Genomic DNA, 20,889 nt, shown 5'->3' on the forward strand with positions numbered 1-20,889 from the left:
AATATCTTTCAGTGGAAATTCTTAAAAATTAATAAAGAACACTGTCAGGGAAGTTCTCCTGGGGGTATAATTCTGTGTTTAAAATGTACAAGCTTTGTTATACTCCTATGCTATGGTAAAAACTGTAACAGAAATTTTTTCTTAGAGCATCTATGGCTTCACACTTCCCTATTCTGTAAACAATGGAGACAGAGTACTTACCTCCAAAGTCACAGCTCTCAGCAGCTCTGGATTAGAATTACACAATGCTCCCACAAGCACCCCTCCAGCACTGAAAGCAGTCAGGGTTGTTAGACTTGGCTGAGAAAAGCCTTGGTCATGAAGCGTCTTAATGCAAGCCTCTAAGTCAGCAAGGCCATTGAGTTTTTTAGTTAGACGGCCATCAGCGTGCCACTGGAGGCCTAATTCACCACCTCCCCTGAAATTAAAGGGCAAAAAAGTTTTAGTGTTAAAGAAATATTCACGATATAAGTCAGGGTCAGCAAACTACGGCCTATGGGCTAAATTTACCCAGAAGCCAGTTTTTGTATGGCCCTAGTGCTAAGAAGGATTTTTACATTTTTAAAGGTTGGGAGAAAAAAGTACCAACCAGGTATATGCAACAGAGACCACATTTGGCTTGCAAAGTCTAAAATGTTTACTATTTAGTTGTTCAGAGAAAAAGTTTGCCAACCCTTGACATAGGCAATCAAAATCTGATTCAACAAATATGCTTTGAGTGTCTGCTTACTATTGCCCAGGCATTGTGCTAAATATATGCTTTAAAAATATGTATAAGCAAAAATCCTCTGTCCTGGAGATAATCTGTGGGAAAAGTAAAGAGCTTCCAAGCAATGTGGTCACTGCTATGACCTGAGACCAGAGAACATCCACCTGTCAGGTTAGGGGTAAATACAGGAGGCAGGAACATGAACGCTTAATGAGTCTTGAAGGAAGAATGTGAGTTCCTAGAAGGACAAAGAACAGGAAGGCATCAAGACAGCACGTGCAAGGGCACAGAGGGGAAAGAGGCTGTCATCTGAAAGGATGTAGTAAGGCTGAAAGTGTAGGATGTGCGTGGCTGGAGAACAGGACGTGTTTGGGGAGTGATGACAAATGCCACTATGAAAATAAGCCAGATCATTAGGAGGTTAAAAACTATACTGAGGTATTTAGATTTTACTGAGGTAACGGGGAAGTGGTGAAGAATTTGAAGCAGAAACATGAAACACTATTTGTTTCTTGAAAACAGCTAAAATAAAATGGAAGTTAGAGTGGAAAAAAAGGAGTCCAGCTTAAGAGGCTATTTTAGAAAAACCTAAAGTCAGGAGAATTAAATGGAAATAATAATGTAAGTAAGTTCAGAGATTTGTATATCTATTCTAAAAATCCTGAAAATCTGGTGTAAAATCCTAAAATCTACTCATTTGCTTTTGGGATTAATTAATCTGTTACTGAATCAGGTTCTACCAGCACAGGTGTAAGGATACACAAATTCAACAATACAAATGAGAAAATAAACTTCTGCTCCCCAGTATACTGTTATACTGTACATGTCACAATGCTCCAGCACTCACATGCCAGGTAAGATGTGTTGACTCACCGAACATGACAATATGCTAGTATCCATCCATCATCCACCAATACCCGCCTTTCAGGCCTGAAATTCATTTTCAAATCCATTCCATAAGCTCCATATACATGTACTAGGAGAGGTTTCTTCTGTAAGTCTTCAGAATCCATTTTATGGAAAACAGTCATTGGCACCAATTTTCCATCCTGGAAATGAAGATTTACTATGTGTGCTAAGAAGTCGTTTGAAATAGTTTTATTCCCAATTTTACGTGCTGCTTGTTTAATTAAGACAAAAGAGTCATGGTCTGTAAAAATCCATACCCTTAATTTTCAGCTACTTTGCCAACCTAAATTAGTAACTAGAATAGAGCAGCAAGACTCTGGCTTGAAAACAGCTTATTAAATGCAGATTTTCATGACAGTAAAGTGATTTTAAAGAGTTCTTCACTACTCTGTATAACTGAAATTGTTTTCTTTCAGGACAAGCCAAAATACCTATTATCAAGGTTAGATATACTAGCATAGCATTCTTCCTATATCTCAGGCTACATAGTGCCATTTCTCATCTTTGAATAGTTACATATGTGCTAACTAAAAAAGTTTGAACAACTCAGTTTTCTTCACTCAATAGTCAGAATTCTCAACTATTAAAACCTTAAATCTCTTACTGACCTAACACCCACCCACATCCTCTTCAAAGACCTATTTAACTTTATTTTAAAAATGTTTAAAAGAGGTTTAAGTTCTATAAATTTTAACACCTAAATTATTTTTAGGGCAAGTAAGTATTCCCCAACGTAATTCACATTCAATTGACTGAACCTAGGCAGTCTCTGGACAGACAAAATTAAGACAATCTGAACTACCTCTGACCTTCCTTGCCACAGAAAAAGGGTAGAAAAGTTGGTTCTCACTCCACTTACAGAAACTAATGAAATAGCAGTTTACATAAGGAAAATAATATAACCAGGCCACTCTCCCTATTTTTTTTCATTCTCATTTTGAAAACTTCACTTTGGGGCACTAGAGTGTTATCAAATAAGGAAGAACTCTTCTCATTCTTTATTATGCTTAACTTGTTATGACAGTGTAACTGAATTTTCACTTCTCAGATTCATTCTTATAAAATGATGTAGATTAATTTCTATAAAATAATCTAGTTGTTTTTATCTTCCTGCCTCCTTCCCAACTTCAGTTGAATAAGCAGAGAAAAAACTTGCTGGTTGAAAATTTAGGAGAAGGAAGAGGTAAGGATGTAGCAAATCCCGTGATGGCCTGAATCCTAGAGTTGGTCAGCAGTGCAAAGACCCCTGTGAAGTTACCAGCAGCTTCCCTTTGGCAGTTGCTTCCCTTCTTCCGCAGTATGTAAAGGATCTCTTGGCTCTCCAAGAGCTTAGCTTCACTGTTCTTTCCATTTGGGGCATAATAATTACAACATTTTGGTAGATTGGTATAAAGCCCATGTTTGTAAATAAAACAAAGCTTAAACATATGTATTTTGTTGACAAAAAAAAAAATCTGGAAGGCGATAACACTAAAAATGATTAATTCTATGAGGTACAGCAAATGGGACTGAAGAATAGTCATTTAAACTTTATACCTTCTATATTTTTAAGCATGTATTGCTTTTGTAATATAAAAATAATCTTTGCTTAAAGATATTAAAAGAAAACGACCTTAAAGAAAAAACTCATAAGTAAAAAAGGCTTGTCTCAATTCATTTCTTGTCAGCACATGTGAAATTATCTGATATATGATGTGCTAAGGTCTGAAAATCCCTTAAATTCACGGCCACCATTTATATTAGTTCCTCTCTTGCACAAATTTTCTTTTCTATTTACTACCTCCCCAACCTCCTACTCCGCTGGACAATCTCCCCTCTTTTAGTCTACACTTTTGGCCACACTATTCTCCTTTACACTTTTTTTTTTTTAATTTATTTATTTATGTTTTTTGGCAGGGGGGCAGAGGTAATTAGGTTTACTTATTTATTTTTAGAGGAGGTACTGGGGATTGAACCCAGGATCTTGTGCATGCTGAGCAGGCGCTCTACCACTTGAGCTATATCCTCCCCCTACACTTCTTGAATGCGCCATTTCTTCCTCAATTCAGAGCCTCTGCACAGAACAGAATCTCCCTTCCTCCTTTCTAGCTTAACTCTTGATCATCTTAGAGGTCTTACCTGATATGTTACTTCCTCAGAGAAGCTGTCCCCAGTCTCTCCAGACCAGGCAAGGTCCCTATTTACCAGATGTTTGTACTCAGTACGTCTTCTTTTGCAGCAATTAGCACATTAGTAATTATTTCTTCAAAATCTGGCAGCTTCTCCACTAGATTTAAGCTCCACAAGGGCAGGGACTGTATTAGTCTTGTTCACTCTAGTCAGTTGCTTACCACCTTCATAATTTTTGCCATAACTGTAAACGAACTTTGATTATTTTTTCTTTAAACTAACTTTTAATACTCAAATATACACAACACATGAAATCAAGGGCTTCATGTCCTGGTTATAAATTTTCTAATCCATGTTAAAATAAATGCATGAGTATTAAAGTTAAAAACAAAGTCCATGTACCCCTTAAAATCAGTTGGGTCTTGCTATGGAATGTGAGATCCACTTTACAAAACTATGCTAATGTAATCCCAGCAACTGCATAGTCCTGGACAAATGGTATGCTTTCAATAAACGGGGGCTGACAGCATGGGTTACAAAGACTCACCTTGCTTTTGGCTTCTAAACGTAAAACACGGCTAGTCTTTGTGATTGGGTCTTCATGCCCAGTTTCCTCAAACAGTTTGCCTTCTGCAAACTTGTATGTGTAATATTTAGGTGGGCGTATTGGAGAGCAGAGCTGAAAGGGGCAGTTCTTTGGGTCTGAATTTGTATCCATTATGAATCCACAGGCCCAAGGAGGGAGCTGAGGAAATAAAAAAGTTATTTTTTATTCTTTATCTAGACAGTAAGTATTCACTAAATTTCTGGGTCTGCTCCAAACAAGATGATTTGGACATCAAGTTTTTTTTTTTTTTAACTCCACTATCACTTAATGCCTCATTTAAGGATTACTTTAGCACAATAAAAACATTTCAAGTAAAAAATGAAAACTCAGTTAAACTAATGACCAATAAAATAAACTAAGGAAAAATTACAGGAAAATGGTTTTTCATGATTCTGGATCTGTTAGAAATCTCCTTTAATAAGTCTATTTTGGGGTATATAAACTTGGGCAATGAAACAGCAAAAGATTAAGAATAATAGCAAATCAAATAGTAACTCCAGAACCAAGACATCTCTTAAGATCTCTGTTCTCATAGAACATGAAATCTCTCACATGTGTTTTTAATAATTTACCCAGCAGCCCTAACTCTACTGCCCCGACAGCCACAGTGATGACAGTTATTATTCCAGGGCTACAAACTGGCTCAGCAGCACTAAAGCATTTACAATTTGTTTTTAACTTACTTCCCAGGCTAACCATTGTGCAGAACAAAACCTTTCCTGCACATCCACTCTGACAGACTCACAGCTATTATGATTAAGATTCTTAACTTTAAGAAAAAAAGGAAAGAAATCAAAATTTATTCTCTAAAAGCAGCAGGGTCCAGCCTCAAGCCTTCACTAACATCCTTCTTACAACCTTTTAAAGAACTCTAGTAAGCAGGCTGACAGTATGTTAGAAATGGTACTAAGAGTCAGAACATTAAAAGAAAATTGCCTTTCTTTTCCTGAGTAATTGTAGAAAGAGCAAATTCCTTACAAAATCAGAGGTCTTGGCATAGCAACGTCACTGGTGGGCACTATTCAGAAAGGGTAGGTGGGGGATGTGTGCATAAAGAGTGTATGTACCATTTAACCTGCAGAAACTACATATAGCCAAAGAGCTTATGTTCACATAGCAAATTTCTTGTAATTAATCCAAAGAATCCACTGCCCTGAAACATTAAGGACATACATTTGTAATGTCTCTCTAAAAGAGTTCCTTATTTACTCTCCTCAGATTGAGGATTATTTTCAAGGATAATTTGTTTATTTAAATACAAGCCATATTATACTAAGTGAAGTAAGTCAGAAAGAGAAAGACAAATACTGTATGATATCACTTATATGTGGAATCTAAAAAATACAATAAACTAGTGAATATAACAACAACAACAACAAAGCAGACTCACAGGTATAGAGAATAAACTAGTGCTACCAGTCAGGAGAGGCTGGAGGGACAAAATGGGACGGGGAGCAGGAGGTACAAAGTATTAAGTATAAGACGGACTCAAGGATGTATTGTACAACATGGGGAATATAGCCAATATTCTGTAATAACTGTAAATGGAAGGTAACCTTTAAAAATTATATAAAAATTAAAACAAAACAAAAAATATATATAAATAAATACAAGCCATAATTGGAAAGAAAAGTGTAATCAAGAAAGTTGGGAAATCTGGTAGCATAAATGAAATGAGTAAACTGAGACCTTATTGAGAAAAAACAGAAAAAGCATTGCTACTAACCTTACGAGATGTTCAGTCTGAGGGCATAAGGCTCCTCAGCCCACAGGAGCACAACTTTTTCTCTCCCTTAAAACAGTTTCCATGTGACTCATGCAGTAAGCTTAGTTTCTGACTAAATGGTTCCAATAAATCAGAAAGTCTTTTGGATGTATTTCTTAAACTAATGGGAGTGAGGTTAAAGTTTTAATTATAAAAAAAACTGATCCAAAGCTATGGACTTTTTAAAGTTTTTCCTGCTGATAAAGAACTAGGTATTAACTAACTCAAAGATACCTTAAGCTACCTTTCCTATTGAGATAAGCCTACAGTACCATCTATATATATTAATGGACAGCACCTGAGCAAAATTATAAATTGGCCAGGTAATAGGCAGATATTTCTTAGATATTTGAAACAGGTTTAGCTCAAGAATTATTGGCCTAGTCATGCAGACTCCTCTAAATGAATTGATGCTATTAGCATAAAATAAAATAGTTCCCAATTTGCTTAAATTAAATATCATAACCAATTAATATGTCATAACTTCTTTTCATGAAGAAAAAAAAAACATGACCAGGAAATACTGATGACATGATGACCAAGGATAGGAGGCAAGTATATTAAGGGATTTACATTTTTATTGCTGAGTTTGAGTTTACAAAGTTCTTTTAGTCAGTCAACTGCTCCCTGGGCAGAGATGTTACATACAGAAATACTTTAAAATCCACTCACAGTATGGCTTAATGATTTTGTCCTCTGTATATGGCATTGTCTATGCGTATTAATCAGTGTTACCCAGTTCATAAAAAGGCTCTGATGTATAAAATTCTCTATAAGTAGCACCTGGTATATAATGTAGTATCTGATTATTCTATGTGATGATGACTCAGAACATCATACTTGGAACATCATAATAGCCACTACAGGTTGGAAAAGGTCAAATAAAGAAATAGAGGATACAGAAATAGAGGAGTAAATGAAAATATGATTTTGTTCTAATGAAACTTAAAACCATGGAAACTGAGGTTTATCATTAAAATACACAATACTTACAAAAATATAAAAGGTCATATTTACTTAGAAGTTAAATCTTACAGCAAACTCATGACATTCCTAATTTTGACAGAATTTTATTATAATAAATGCATTGCTAAAAATTAAATATTTTCTCCCAGCCCTATTCTTATTATAGACTGCAATAAAAATAGATGCTCTGCCAGTTTCTGGATTGAGATGCCTGAATTTGGCATCAATTAGCAAGTGAAACGACACACTTTGAATCTAGTAGATGAAGGCAAGAAGAAAACTGCTAGAGTTAAAATCATCATTTTTGTTTTAGGACACCTAAACAGCCTTCTAATGCACCAGACATTGTATTTCAAAATTTGATTTCATGAAGCAGAAGGAAAAATTTGGTTGTTTCATTTAGGCCTTCATTATTTCTTACTTACACCACTGTAATAATGTCAAAACTAATCTCCACGTCCCTTACTTCCTAGTGCTTTGGCATACTCTACCATGGCTGCCAGATAACCTTGTGAAGTATAGCTTGACTCCTCAAATTATTCCCCTGCCCCCAAACTTCAAATGTTCTGCTCTTCATAATTTATGCATAAATTCATCACCCTGACAGTTAAAACATATCAAATCATAGCTTTATCCTCTAGAAATTTATTCTGCTTCCATAAAAATGAATTATTAACAGTTTCCTGAATATTTTCTGAACTTTTCAAGTTTAGGGCTTCACTTGATGAAGTTTCTCATACTATTCCCCTCCCTACACATCAAAATCCTATCTATCCTCTTTGGTTTATCTCAAATTCTACTCCCCCCAAAGCTTTCCTGTGCCCTCTTCCTTTCCTTTGGGCCCCACAGCACATTTTATGTTTTTGATACCACTATTTAAACCCACCTTATACCTATTCTTTGTGTATTAGTCTAATCTCATGATAAACTATTCTCCTTAACGTCAGATATTTTGTCCTGGTATCTTTCCATTCTAGAGTATTCAATACAGAACTCTGAACAAAGAAATTCAGTGAACATTCAGTGATTTACTGGAACTGCATTTTAACAAAAATTGTGATTAATACTGCAGTTAGGGAGGTATATGTGGTCTATGCTGGTTAATTGTCTCCATAACTCTTAATACATCAAGTGAAACAGAGGCCTCTCTTTTTCCCTCCAGTGCCTGTTATCTTAACTCACTCGTTAATGCTGCTTTAAAACTGGGCAATAATGTTACCATTCACCAAGTTTAGCAAGTTCACTTCTGGAGGCAGATTATCTTTCCTGGCAGCCACCGGCAATATCAGTGGGTCACCCTGCCGGGGAGATGTGCCAACCTTACAGCTGTGCAGTGGTGGAGAACTCTGCTACCTCATTGTTGAAAGAACTAAAGTTCACCCACTTCCTGCAGGTGAGAAAACTGGCAGAGATGATGCAGGCAAAGATGTAGCGGCAGAAACACAGCGGCATGACTAATATCCCTACTGAAGGTGGCAGGAGAGCAGGAGGCAGTGCTTAGACACTAGCTGCCAAGTGGGCCTGAGTTATTACTACATCTGAAGTTGTAGAGATCTGTGATATATAGTTACGTAGAGAGAGAAATATAATAGCACTTAACTTGACTTCTGAAGTTCATGCTATAAGACAGTATTTTTAACTAAAAGTGTATTAAAAGCAAGGTCCCCTAAGTAATTCTGAAATAAACCTACTAAACCTGATAAAGACCCAATATGCTAAATTCCATTTGAATTAATTTCCTTTTAAGAAAAAGGACACTGTGATTATTCAAAATTTGGTGTTCTGTTAATAAATTGCATGTATTGTGATTAACAGTATTATCTTTTGAAAATTAAGCATACCTTTAGAGACCGAACTGAATCATCAGCCAGACCAATCACATTAACATAAAGCAGATTGCTGTGCTTTAGGAATAGAACACAGTGATCCTTAAACATGTCCAGGTCGACAACTTTGGTATTTCTCTTCATTGTGAAAAATAAATCCCAATTCATAATAGCAGGGGTATCAGCTGCTGTTCTCATTAGCTGTATGGAACAAAATAGAAGACATCTAGGTACCAGAACATGGTGACTACCACATCCTGAGAGAAAACCACTGGAAACCAGACCATACTAGTCAGTTTTATGAAGAGCTGAAGGAACTAACTCTGCACCAGGACTGAAGTGTGAATATTACTGTATGAATAAGCCCAGGCTAGCCTGTGGGGTGGGTATGGCCCAGTGCTTAGCTGACAGTCAACCAGTGGACATCTGAGTGAGAGTGCTGACAGCCAGTTGACTGTGGAACCATCAGTGAGCCTAACCAAGACCTGCAGAAGCACTAACTGCCTAACTGAGCTTAATCCTGACTCACAAAATCATGAGTTTATAAAAGTTTGTTAAGCCACTTAGTTTGGCTTTGATAACTGATACATACACAATAGACCATGCTTTAATTTACTAACCTTTTTAGGTACAATTAAAATATGAACAGGAATTAGCTCTAAGGGAAGAGAAATGGGATTGTTCATGCATAGGAAGGTAGCATCAATTTTTATACTTTACCCAATGCCTACAAAAACAATCAACTCTTAGAGCAAGTTGTTGGTGTTAGTGTGACACTTCTTAATAGCCTAAGTGGAGACAAGGAGAATACAGAATTTACCTTGAATTCTGTAGGCTCGCCAACATTAGTGAGAATGTATAATTCATCGTCTCTATGTTCTACGTAGTAAAGGACCCCATGTATTCGCTTCTGGATAAGTACTGGTGGGTCCCAAGGGCTCAGGCCGTCTATCAACCACACCTCAGAAGTGGTCTTGTTCATAATATTCATGGTGAGAAAACGACTGTCTTTTGTAAGATAAAGGAAAACAAAATAGCTACACAGAGGAAGGGGGGAGGGGAGGGAGAAAGAGAGATGAAAATCCAATGAATTTCAATTGCAAGCTCTTTGTTAATGATAATATCTCACTGTTCAGTATACATGTTAATTTGTAACGCAGACAAAATAAAAACAACTCCTTAGTGAATACTGCTTGTAAAAACTGGCTATTATTTTTCTCATTTCCTCCCCAAAGGCATTCAAAATAATTTTTTCTCTAACATTTTATAATGAGTATTTTTCAAACAGACAGAAAAGTTAAAAAAAATGTAAGGTAAATACCCATATACCCACCACCGAGATTCAATCATTGACATTTTGCTATATTTTATCATATATCTATGCGTGCATCAATACTTTTTTTTTTTGCAAAGTAATACATTTATTATCTATGACTGGCAGATATAGTGCTGATTTATTCTCTCCATATTTTAAAAGAATTTCAAAGTAACAAAAGAATTTTATATACCATACAATTCAGGGTACAGTTGGACTCAGGGGACCAATACATTTTTTAAAAAATGCTTTTCAAGGTAAACTACTGACAACATCTGACTCTCAATTAATCACATTAATAGATTATAGGGCTTTTTGCTGAGAAGAGGAAATAAACTTCCTAGAGGAGATACATAGTTATAGGGAAGAAAAGGGGCACAGTTTCATTTTTCCTCTCTGCATGTTAGATATCCTGTTTTCCTACTCTTAGTTTTTTACAAAACAAGAGTCAGGAAGAAAACCCCTCATAATCCCACTAACCTAACACATGTTGAAAATTAACTATTTTAGTTTTTCTGTTTTTCCTTCTAAGGCTTATTTGTATTTTATATATGTCTTTAAATAGATAAAATATAGGTGCAATTTTGGATTCTGCATTTCTTACTTCACATAATATCATCATCTCCCTGCACATTAGTTACACAGTCTTTATAATCATTATTTTTCATGGCTACCTAATATTTTATCAAGTTGAATTATCATAATTCTTAAAAATTTAGATTATAATGTTTCATTGTAATAAATAGAAAAGGAAACATATCATGAAGATAGTTTCCCTAACTTTTATAATTACTTCCTTAGGATAAATTTAGTAATAGAAATACTATTTTAATGATTAAGAGTATTTTTACAACTCTAGACAAATATAATCAAATATTATTCCAAGAGCATAATACTAAGTCATATTGATATACCAGATGCCTTTAAATGTTATGTCTACAAGTTTCTTTCTTACAAAAGAAATTCATGCTGAAAATACTGAAAAATATAAAGGATGATAACCCTAAATTCCACCATCCAGAGATAAGCATGGTTAATGCTTTGGTAAATTCCTCCTATCTTACCATGGATTACATACCATGACTGTCAATTTTATTTATTCTGTAACATGTCAGTGTCTATTTTAAACTTGGTGATGTAGTTTCAATTACTGATCTATAACCATCTCTTTATAAATTAAAGACATTAACTTTTTCTTTTATTGAAACTCCTTTCCCCATTTTGTCACATGGATTTAATTTATTTGCTTACAATAGTTTCTGACATAAGAATTTTAATATTTTAGGTAATCAAGAATACTGGCATTAACCTTTGTAATTTCTTCTGTTGATTTTATGCTCTGGAAATATTTCAACCAATTGAGTGAAATGCTTGTATTTTCACCTAGGTTTTGTTTTGTTTTGTTTTTTTGATGGTTTTATTATTTTACCAACAGATCCTTTAAATCTTTTAGTAATATATGCTGATATATGAAGTTGATGAAAATTATTTTTGTCCAAATATTCAGTATTTCTCACATTAAAATATATACCCATTCACTTTCCCTAGTTTGTGATACCTCTTTTATAAGTTTTTATACATACTAGGGTCTGTTTTAGAGTTATTTATTCAGGTCTCTTTTATTTGTCTGTCAATTCGTATTATTTTAACTGTTTTAACATATCATTGTATGGCAAGTCCCCTTCCCTACTTTGCTCTTTATTTCAACACTTCCTTTGCTATTTTTATCTACTTATTTATGTGTGATGATGACACAGGTAATCAAAAGATAAATTACTCAATCAATTATTTGAACTGCAGATATGTCGTTACAGGGAAGTAAGAACACAAGCAGCTCTGTAAGTAACAGTTTTATTAGAAAGAGAAGACAGGTCATGGTAACTACCAAGCAAAAACCTACAGTAGATACACAAAAGATAAAGAGAAGGGAATCAAACTACACCACTACGGAAAATCATCAATTCACTAAGGTAAACAGTAAGAAAGGAACATGGGAAGTACAAAACAGCTAGAACACATGAATAAGATGACATTAGTAAGTCTTTACCTATTAAAAATTACTCTAAATGTAAATGAATTAAATTCTTCAATCAAAAGGCACGAAATGGCTGAATGGATAAAAAAAGAGCCAACTATATGCTGCTTATAATAAGACATTCATTTCAACTTCACAGACACACATAGGCTCAAAATGAAGGGATGAAAATAGACATTTCATGCAAGTGGAACAAAAAGGGAGCAAGGGTAGCTGTTCTTGTACCTGACAAAATAGATCTTAGCTCAAAAGCTGTAATAAGAGAAAGGCCACTATATAATGATAAAGGTGTCAACTCATCAAGAGAATATAACAATCACAAATATACATGCACTCAACATCAGAACACCAAAATATGTTATGCAAGTATTAATAGATCTGAAGGGAAAATAGAAAACATAACAATCATAGGTGACTTTAATATCCCACTTTCAACAACAGATAGATCATCCAGACAGAAAATCAGTGAGGAAGCCTTGGACTTCAACTATACTATAGTACAAATGGACCTAATGGACATATATAGAACACTCTATCCAACAGCAGCAAAAAACCCAAAAACCAAAAAGACCCCCCAAAAAACCCCCAAAAACATTCTTCTTACGTGCACATGGAACATTCTCTAGGACAGATCATATGTTAGGTCACAAATTAAGTCTTAAAAGGAAGAAAACTGGAAAATTCACAAATACATGGAAATTACACAAAATATTCCTAAACAAAGAAAGGGTCAAAGAAGAAGTCAAAAGGGAAATGAAAAAAAAAATCTTGAAATAAATGAAAATGGAAATACAACATACCAAAACCTATGGGATGCAGCAAAAGAGAGAAGTTTATAGCAATAAACGCCTACATTAAGAAAAAAGAAAAGTCTCAAATAAATAATCAAACTTTACACTGTAAGGAACTAGAAAAAGATAGAAGTTATAAAGTCATTTGGCAAAACTTACTTGTGAGAACAGAAAACCAAAACCTGGAGATCAAAATCAACACAGTAAAAAGCAGCTCAGTTTTAGAAGTTCTACAAAGACCTTTATTCCATTTTCTGTTCAGGTATGCTACTTCAGGTAGGATTGACCCTTGAACAACATGAGTTTGAACTGTAGGGGCCCACTTACACACAGATTTTTCTCAATAAATACAAACCACAGTACTACACCATCTGTGGTTGGTTGAAGAGTGAATACAGAGGTCCAACTGTAGTTATATGTGGGGTCAACCACACAGGGGTCAGTGCCCTTAACTAACTCCTAGTTGTTCAAGGATCAACTCTATTCAGAATCCACAAACTAGTTTATGCTGTAGATCAGATGCCAAACTAGGTTTAAGCATACTTAATTATGGTTAATTCTTTAATGGGGCAGAAAAAGCATGCTAGAAGCCAAACTTACCAAGAATCTTAAGTGTATGTATGATAACGCACTTAACCTTAGAACTTAGGACAGTAACCAAGATATGGCAACCAAATACCTTTTTTAAGGGTATAGCTCCCTAGGTTAATTTTGAGTTTTATTCACAAGATGGAAAATGATTCATAATCATAAGTCATTGATATAATATAGTAAATTATTAGCTTAAACTGTCATCTTCAAAAGATATTCTTGACAAATGAGACATGTAATGGTGGAATCATATGAATAACTAGTTCTAGTAATTTCTCATTAAAACAGTCATCAGAAAAAAAGCAATGACAGCATTACTGGACCAAGACTGTTGTTCTATGGGCTGGAATAATACAATTTCTCCAGACCTTAAGTTTTTTATATAAACCAAGGGTTGTACCAGATTTTCTTTAAGGTCCTTGTCAGCTCTGAGAATTCATTAAGTGAAGGGTTAATTTTCTTGTTCTGGGTATCAATTTCACTGTAATAGATTTGGTGTTAAAGCTCATTTTTTTTCCCCTTTCAAAATCTGTTCAGACATTGTCCAAACTATATAGTTAATTGATGTACGTGGACAGTACCCTGGTATTAAGATATAATCTGTTTCTCATACATCATTTGGAAAAGTGTATCTGGGTAAGAGTTAAGGGATTTTGCCAGATAAATTTACTATCATTTCCTCCCAAGCCTGGTTAAGTGGTAGTATTAGGCATGAGCCCTGGAGTAAAAATAATTAGCTTTAAGGAGGAATTCCCAAAGTACTGGGGAAAGTAAAACTTAAAGACCAACATATTTTCATGGCTCAAAGCAAAGCAATTTAAAATTCAGATAATCTATACAAATAGAAGAGTGAATTCTTGGTAACTGACACCATGGTTATTCCAGGTATGACTTACAAAAGATTCTTAACTGCTGAATGGCAACCCTATTAAATGTTTAATTAACAACTCCTCTCACGTGTAATAGTCCAGAAAGAATGTTAGTATTTCAGCATTTGTAGTCTAATGATATATTTGTGTTCACTCTGAAGTTTGAATATAACTAGACTCCAATTTTGAATGTAAACAACTTATAAAAGAATGACTATGCTCATCTTAGCCTTATATCTGATTCCAGTCGAAATCAATGTTTTAGGTTCTACCAAGAGCAGCACTTTAGATAACTACAGAAATCTAAGAAGAAAAAGACTTAATTGCATTGTTCCAGTACCTTGGGTCTTTTTCTGTGTAAAAACGTTCATTACGTTTGTTATCACCAAAAGTGGCTCGATATACATCATGACAGCGAAGATTCCTCTGGAAGGTGTAGAATAAAACATCTTCATCTTCTTCATCCTTTACCCATTCTGAAAGAAAATAATTAGGGAATTATACATAGCTACCTCCTTATGGAAAAAAACAAAACAAAACATAACAAAACAAAACAAAGGCAGAGTACATTCTAATTTTGAGTGCCAAATAGAAGACAGATGCAAGTTTATCCTTGGAAATCTAAATCTAACATAGGATTGATTATATCTAACCCTGTTATTTATATGAGAGATATTTCCAAAGAAATATCTACTAACTACTCTATCAGTTCTAAGTTTTTAAGTGGTTATCAGTCTCAGGGTACTCAAGTTTCTAAATAAGAGCTGAATATTCAACATATAGGAAAAGACTTCAGTAAAGTCACATTTGCTTTCAGGAGATAAATTATGTTTAAATCTACAACCTCTAACTTAAAGTCTGAGGAAATACTGGATCACTTTCCCTCATGCCTAAATGTTTTCTGTTTTCAAGCCACAGGATATCTCAAATTACCAAATATACTTTAATGCTGGTGTTTTCTTGCCAGCATCTTACCAGAAGTTGTCAACGGAAATTTTCACCAATTACATCATGACTGCCACCTGGCTGAGAGGGACTGTAAGACATCACTGTATAATATGCATCCTGATTTTAGAGAGGTTAAAATGTACAAGAGGTATGTCTTAAGAATCATTAAGACAGGGTGTAATTTCAATTCATTGCAAAAGCCTTCAGTTATTAAACAATGGGGAAATTTATGGCAGAAAATGAAAACAGGGGATAAAGTATAAACGTATGTGTCACTCAATGATAAATGATAAAATTTAAAGTTGGTTCTACTGGTAAAAATATCACAACTTTTATTTATTTTTATTTTTTTTTAGGTTTATTTATTTTTAGAGGAGGTACCTGGGATTGAACTCAGGACCTGGTGCGTGCTAAGCACGTGCTCTGCCACTTGTGCTATACCCTCCCCTCATCACAACTTTTATTGATGAGTAAGTTAGTTCAGTATGTTCCAGAGTTCCTTGGTAGTGACCTTGGGCAATCTGCTGTAATGGCTCGACAACATGATGTGAAATTTAAAAAATCATACCTAAGCTTAAGGTTGAATAAAATTTTGAGATACAACTTATATGCAAAACTATATTTTAAATAATAAGTTAGCAAGGAATTACTGATGTATTTTAACATACACTGTACAGCCTGGGCTCTGATTATAATACTTCAAAAAATATGAACATGAATTTGGATATACAACTAAAGAAGAGAAAGTCTCCTGAATAAGAGGTAGAGGAAGGCATGGAGTCCACAGGGAAAAACAGACAGGCATTCACCCTCTCATTCACTCACACGGGCAAGTAAAAATGTTTCAAAGGTGTGGACAATTCTCTTACTGTTGCCTTTTCTATACAGAAGACTATTTTGGTTGGTGGCTTACCAAAACTGGACACATTTGGGAAAGAAGCTTCCACTGAAGGCTGATCACTGAGCTTCACAACTATACAGGTAGATGCTTCAGAATCTTCAGTCCTTATCTTGGCAGCTACATATTTTTCATCAGGAGCAACTCTGATACAGTCAATGAAGGGCTGGTCTAATTTAAGTTCCTCCATATTGAACAAAACTTCATAATTATCACTGTCTGCTGCATAAAGAAAAGGATAAAAGAGATAATTGCAAAAGATACACTTTAAAAAATTTTAAATTGTATTTCAATGTTTCAAATTAGCATTCCCCTTCTGTAAGATGTCATATTCTGTCTTCTCTTAGCATTGACAGCAGCTTAATGTGTTACAGAAACCAGCATTGGTAATTTAATATTATTCTATGCTATTCAGTATTATCCTATGCACCAACCTACGTGATGTTACTTGATACAGTTATAGTCTAGTACTTCTAAACCATATAGAACCTAAAAAAGTAACAGAATGTAAGTGACACTGAATAATCTATGTAGTGCCTAGCACAGAATCTGGGATTTGGTAGATGCTCAAAAAATGCTGGTTCCCAACTCCATTCTCTTTTGAGTGTAGCTGTTAGTTATATCTTAAGCAAACAGATATTTAAAATTAGTCATAAAAAAAATCAGAAATCTAAAACAAATGTTTTCTATACCTTAGAAAAATTAATACTGAATTTCCTATGAAAAATTAGATGTTTCTTTAAAGGAAAAACTGTTGTGTACCTTCTTCATCTTTGGAACGAACCAAGCAGCAACCCTCTTGATAATAAACAAAACCACCATGTTTAATCTGACAATGAAAAGAAAAAATGGTTTATTTAATAAGTTATTCAATGATTTTACACAATAATCAATACATATATAAAAACTAAAAAAAGTGCAGTATACTGTTTATATGTATTTATATGCAATATAATGTGTATGTGCAGTTGAACTGTAATAATTCTACATAATAAAACTAGAAAAAAAAGTTATTCAATAACTTAAACATAATTTAATCAAGTATTTAATGGTCTGACTATTCACGATGAAGAAATGAGATTTTCCATAAAAAGCAGACCTGTTCAAGTCTATGAATGAACACATAAAAAATATAAAATGGATCACTTCTTACAACACTGTGATTCAGATATGGTTTTCATATGTTTACAAACACTGGAGGAATTTCTAATACATAAATGTAAGAGGCAACAAAGAAAATGCGTAACGAAATCTATGTTGGTTCTTGCAACTATACAAATCACTTTATTTTGGGAACAGAACATCTGACAATTAAGAGAGATCAAATGGCATCTTTAAGATAATCCAAACTGATGCAGATGTGGAAACTGTGACTTAGACTAGTCTGAAAACCCAGTCAATAACTTTCTGGGATTCTTTCCTCTAACATGCTGTTGCTGCCAACTGTTCATGGTTTGCTTTGGTTTTACACAAAGCATCTTATCCTCTGTGAGGGAAACAGATACAGACAATTTGAGACTGAGAGACTATTACCAATATATAAATTGTGCTCTAGTCTAATACCTACATATTAAATGCAGTGGAATGATATGGTTTCAAGTAGCTTAAGACGCATTTATTACCTGCTAGTAGGTGGCATAATTTGACTCTGGAATTCATGATTCTTAATCTATTGTTATTTCCATTCTACTGTGTATGCAATTTTCACTCATAGCTGTAGTTCTGTTTCCCAATCTTATCCAAAAATTTTCAACATGCATGCTCAGTCTGTTTTAACTGAATAGTTATGATTGTGGTGAACACAAAACGGTCAAGCAAATACTTGGTTTTCATGGTATTACACTATGTAAAGTGAATTTTCTTTTATTAAAAGAAGTGTAGATAGAGCAATCAAATACTTTTCAAATAATAAAGCATTATGACTTAGTTTCATTTGAACTTCTCCTTGGAATTATTTAAAAACAGAACTGGTTGTTTCCAAAAACCAGAATTAACATAACACGCTTGGAAATTCACCTTGGTTTTGATCTTTATAATTTATTTTATGGATCAGACTCAACTTATTCTTTGTTCTTGAAGTTTTTCAGCATAATTTAAAGGCTAAAAGAAGTCTAATTTTGATGCAGGATTATGTTTATAAATCACAAGGTATTTCATTTTTAACCCAACTGATAATATCAGATAAAAAAAGAGAAGACATAAGATATCTTACCTCTGCATTGATAATTTCGTATTCTTCTTGTGGCTGTGTTTCTAATTTTGTTCTCACTTTTTCAAACGCATCCATGTTTTCCGGAAGGGATTTTTTGTTTTCTTGTTTAATAGGCAGAAAATTCTGGAAAAAGTTTTAATGGTATGATCATGGTATTTCAACTATGAAAAAAATCTTTGCTTTCTAAAGATAACTCTTATTTCCTTCTCATACAAGTACTACAATGTTAGGTCTATACCCATGAAATATTATGCATTTCACAGACTTCAAATGTTGTTTTATAAGCTCAATAAATTATTTCCTCTGTCTCATTTAAAAATGTAAACAAAGAAAATAAGGTGGATACTTGATGACTGTATTATTAATTTAATTAATTAAATTAAGATGCAGAAGTACTAAGAAGTGCTGGAGAGTGTTCAGAAATACTACGGGAAAGCATTAAAGGCTATCCTATGTACATTTACATATTTAGTAGTCAACAGGTGTGAGAAGGAGAAAAAGTCTACTGGTTTTACAAAGTACTAAAATACCTCCTAAAAAGAGGGAAATGTCAAAGGGAGAGGAAGACATTATCATTAGTAATAAATGTTCACTCGTATCTTATTCACAGTGAGAGTTATGGTAAGAAGTTTTTCCTACTTTACATCTTCATTAGCCATAATTTTCTTCTCCTGGGGAGACAAGGAATCCTCCAAACAAAACTGTTTATCAGATCAAAAGGTGAATTAATGATTTATAAAACAGAGCTCATCTTTAAGAAAAAAATAATATACTCATCTTAAAAAATGAAGAACAAAAATAATGATATAATATATATTTACATAAATATATTTATATAAATTATACATACCATATATAATTATATATAATATATAAATATATAATAAATATAATATATATTATTATATATATTATATATAATATAATAATGAGTAGAGATATAGGTGAAAGCCAAGTAAAGCATTCACTATCTTATTAGGAGTATCTAGAAGCCAAGAGCTTAGGCTGACCTCTGGTGAGCATGTAAAAACCGTATGAATTATTAAAATTCGGGTAAGGTAAATAAGCTGTTGTCAAATTAAAAAAAAAAAGTTTCAATAATTCAACACTCTACAGGCTTGTCTTGCTTAAGGAAAAGAATTCTAGCCAATATTTTCAATGTCAGCTTTCTGCCAAAGATGACAACTGTACAGTGATTTGTGCCAGAGAGCACTAAGCATTTGGTAAGGACCCCCAACAGCTGGCAACTATTTATTGCACAAGTGTGTCCATGATACTTTACCAACAGTGTAGAGAATCTAAGCTATAAATACTGTTTATATCATAAAGAGTTTACAATCTAAAATTAAACACAACGAAAATAAAATAGAAAAATCACCGAAACAAAATGGAAATAGAATTTCATAAAGTTTTGTAGACTTTTTGAGATGCTTTATGATTTGGATTAGATTAACATTAGCAACAATGGTTGTTACAGTAGTCTAAATCATTCAGTCTCTACTTCAATCATATAATTAATATGCTTGAGTCATTGTTTGAAATCCAAATACTAAAAGCCCATGTTTCCTTTTCTTTTTTTTTTCCTACAAAATCTGGTGGTGATCTTTAAGAACAGTGAGGCAAAATGTCTGTATCAATAATTTCCTACTATCATCCAAAGCACAAATCTTTAGAAGATCACTAGAAATTTAACTTGACACTATAACATAGTGGTACAAGCTGACTTTTCATTTCCAGATCTATGCTTACCTGTTCTGTAATTCCCATTAGAACTTCTGAAGTAGAATCGGGATAGCTAGGAAGAGAGTACCTCCTTCTACCACCTTGTAGCTCCTAACACACTGTAGGTCAGGAGCTGGGCTCTGCCACTTTTAAATACACGTTCTTACTGAGCGCCATGGCCGATGCAGGGCTAACGGCAATAGAGCTGGGCCCAGTACCTACCCTCCTGAACTTATTTTACATTATTGATTAACTTTCTTTTGTGTCAGATATCCAAATAAACTGAGCTTATCTGAGCTAAAACAACCTTGAAAGCAATAGGATTTTTAACTAACTTAACAAAATTGAAGTAGAATTCAAGAGTTTTGCAAATAATTCCTCAAAAGGAATTACTCTCAGGGAAACTGAGATTTTATAGAATATTCATAAGGTACTCCAAATTGTTTTTGGTTAAGTTCTTCCCCAGCAATAACCACTGGGTGTTTTAAGCTTTCATTTCAATGCCAGCTAGCATTACCATTAGGGTATGCAGGCAAATCTATCCATTTTAGCCAAGTATCTTAATACATTAATAGTCTAGAGAGTCCCAAATGTATAGATGACAATATGTTGGTAAA

General features: G+C 34.0%; 1 protein-coding gene across 3 annotated transcripts in view; it reads right to left on the reverse strand.

Annotated features, from left to right (window-relative positions):
- Positions 1 to 20,889, reverse strand: part of PREPL (prolyl endopeptidase like) — a 34,728-nt gene that overhangs the window by 9,283 nt on the left and 4,556 nt on the right. For 2 of the 3 annotated variants that reach the window (XM_006186791.3, XM_006186794.3), the window contains 9 exons: positions 18,551 to 18,673; positions 17,101 to 17,167; positions 16,354 to 16,560; positions 14,833 to 14,968; positions 9,712 to 9,928; positions 8,907 to 9,092; positions 4,275 to 4,472; positions 1,583 to 1,758; positions 202 to 418 (listed from right to left, as the gene is read on the reverse strand). In XM_006186791.3, the coding sequence (XP_006186853.1) occupies positions 202 to 418; positions 1,583 to 1,758; positions 4,275 to 4,472; positions 8,907 to 9,092; positions 9,712 to 9,928; positions 14,833 to 14,968; positions 16,354 to 16,560; positions 17,101 to 17,167; positions 18,551 to 18,673 (1,527 nt within the window). The remainder of the gene's footprint in view (positions 1 to 201; positions 419 to 1,582; positions 1,759 to 4,274; positions 4,473 to 8,906; positions 9,093 to 9,711; positions 9,929 to 14,832; positions 14,969 to 16,353; positions 16,561 to 17,100; positions 17,168 to 18,550; positions 18,674 to 20,889) is intronic. The other variant, XM_014560970.2, reaches the window with a different exon arrangement.

Source organism: Camelus ferus, chromosome 15 (assembly GCF_009834535.1).
Source record: "Camelus ferus isolate YT-003-E chromosome 15, BCGSAC_Cfer_1.0, whole genome shotgun sequence".
Taxonomy (NCBI): domain Eukaryota; kingdom Metazoa; phylum Chordata; class Mammalia; order Artiodactyla; family Camelidae; genus Camelus; species Camelus ferus.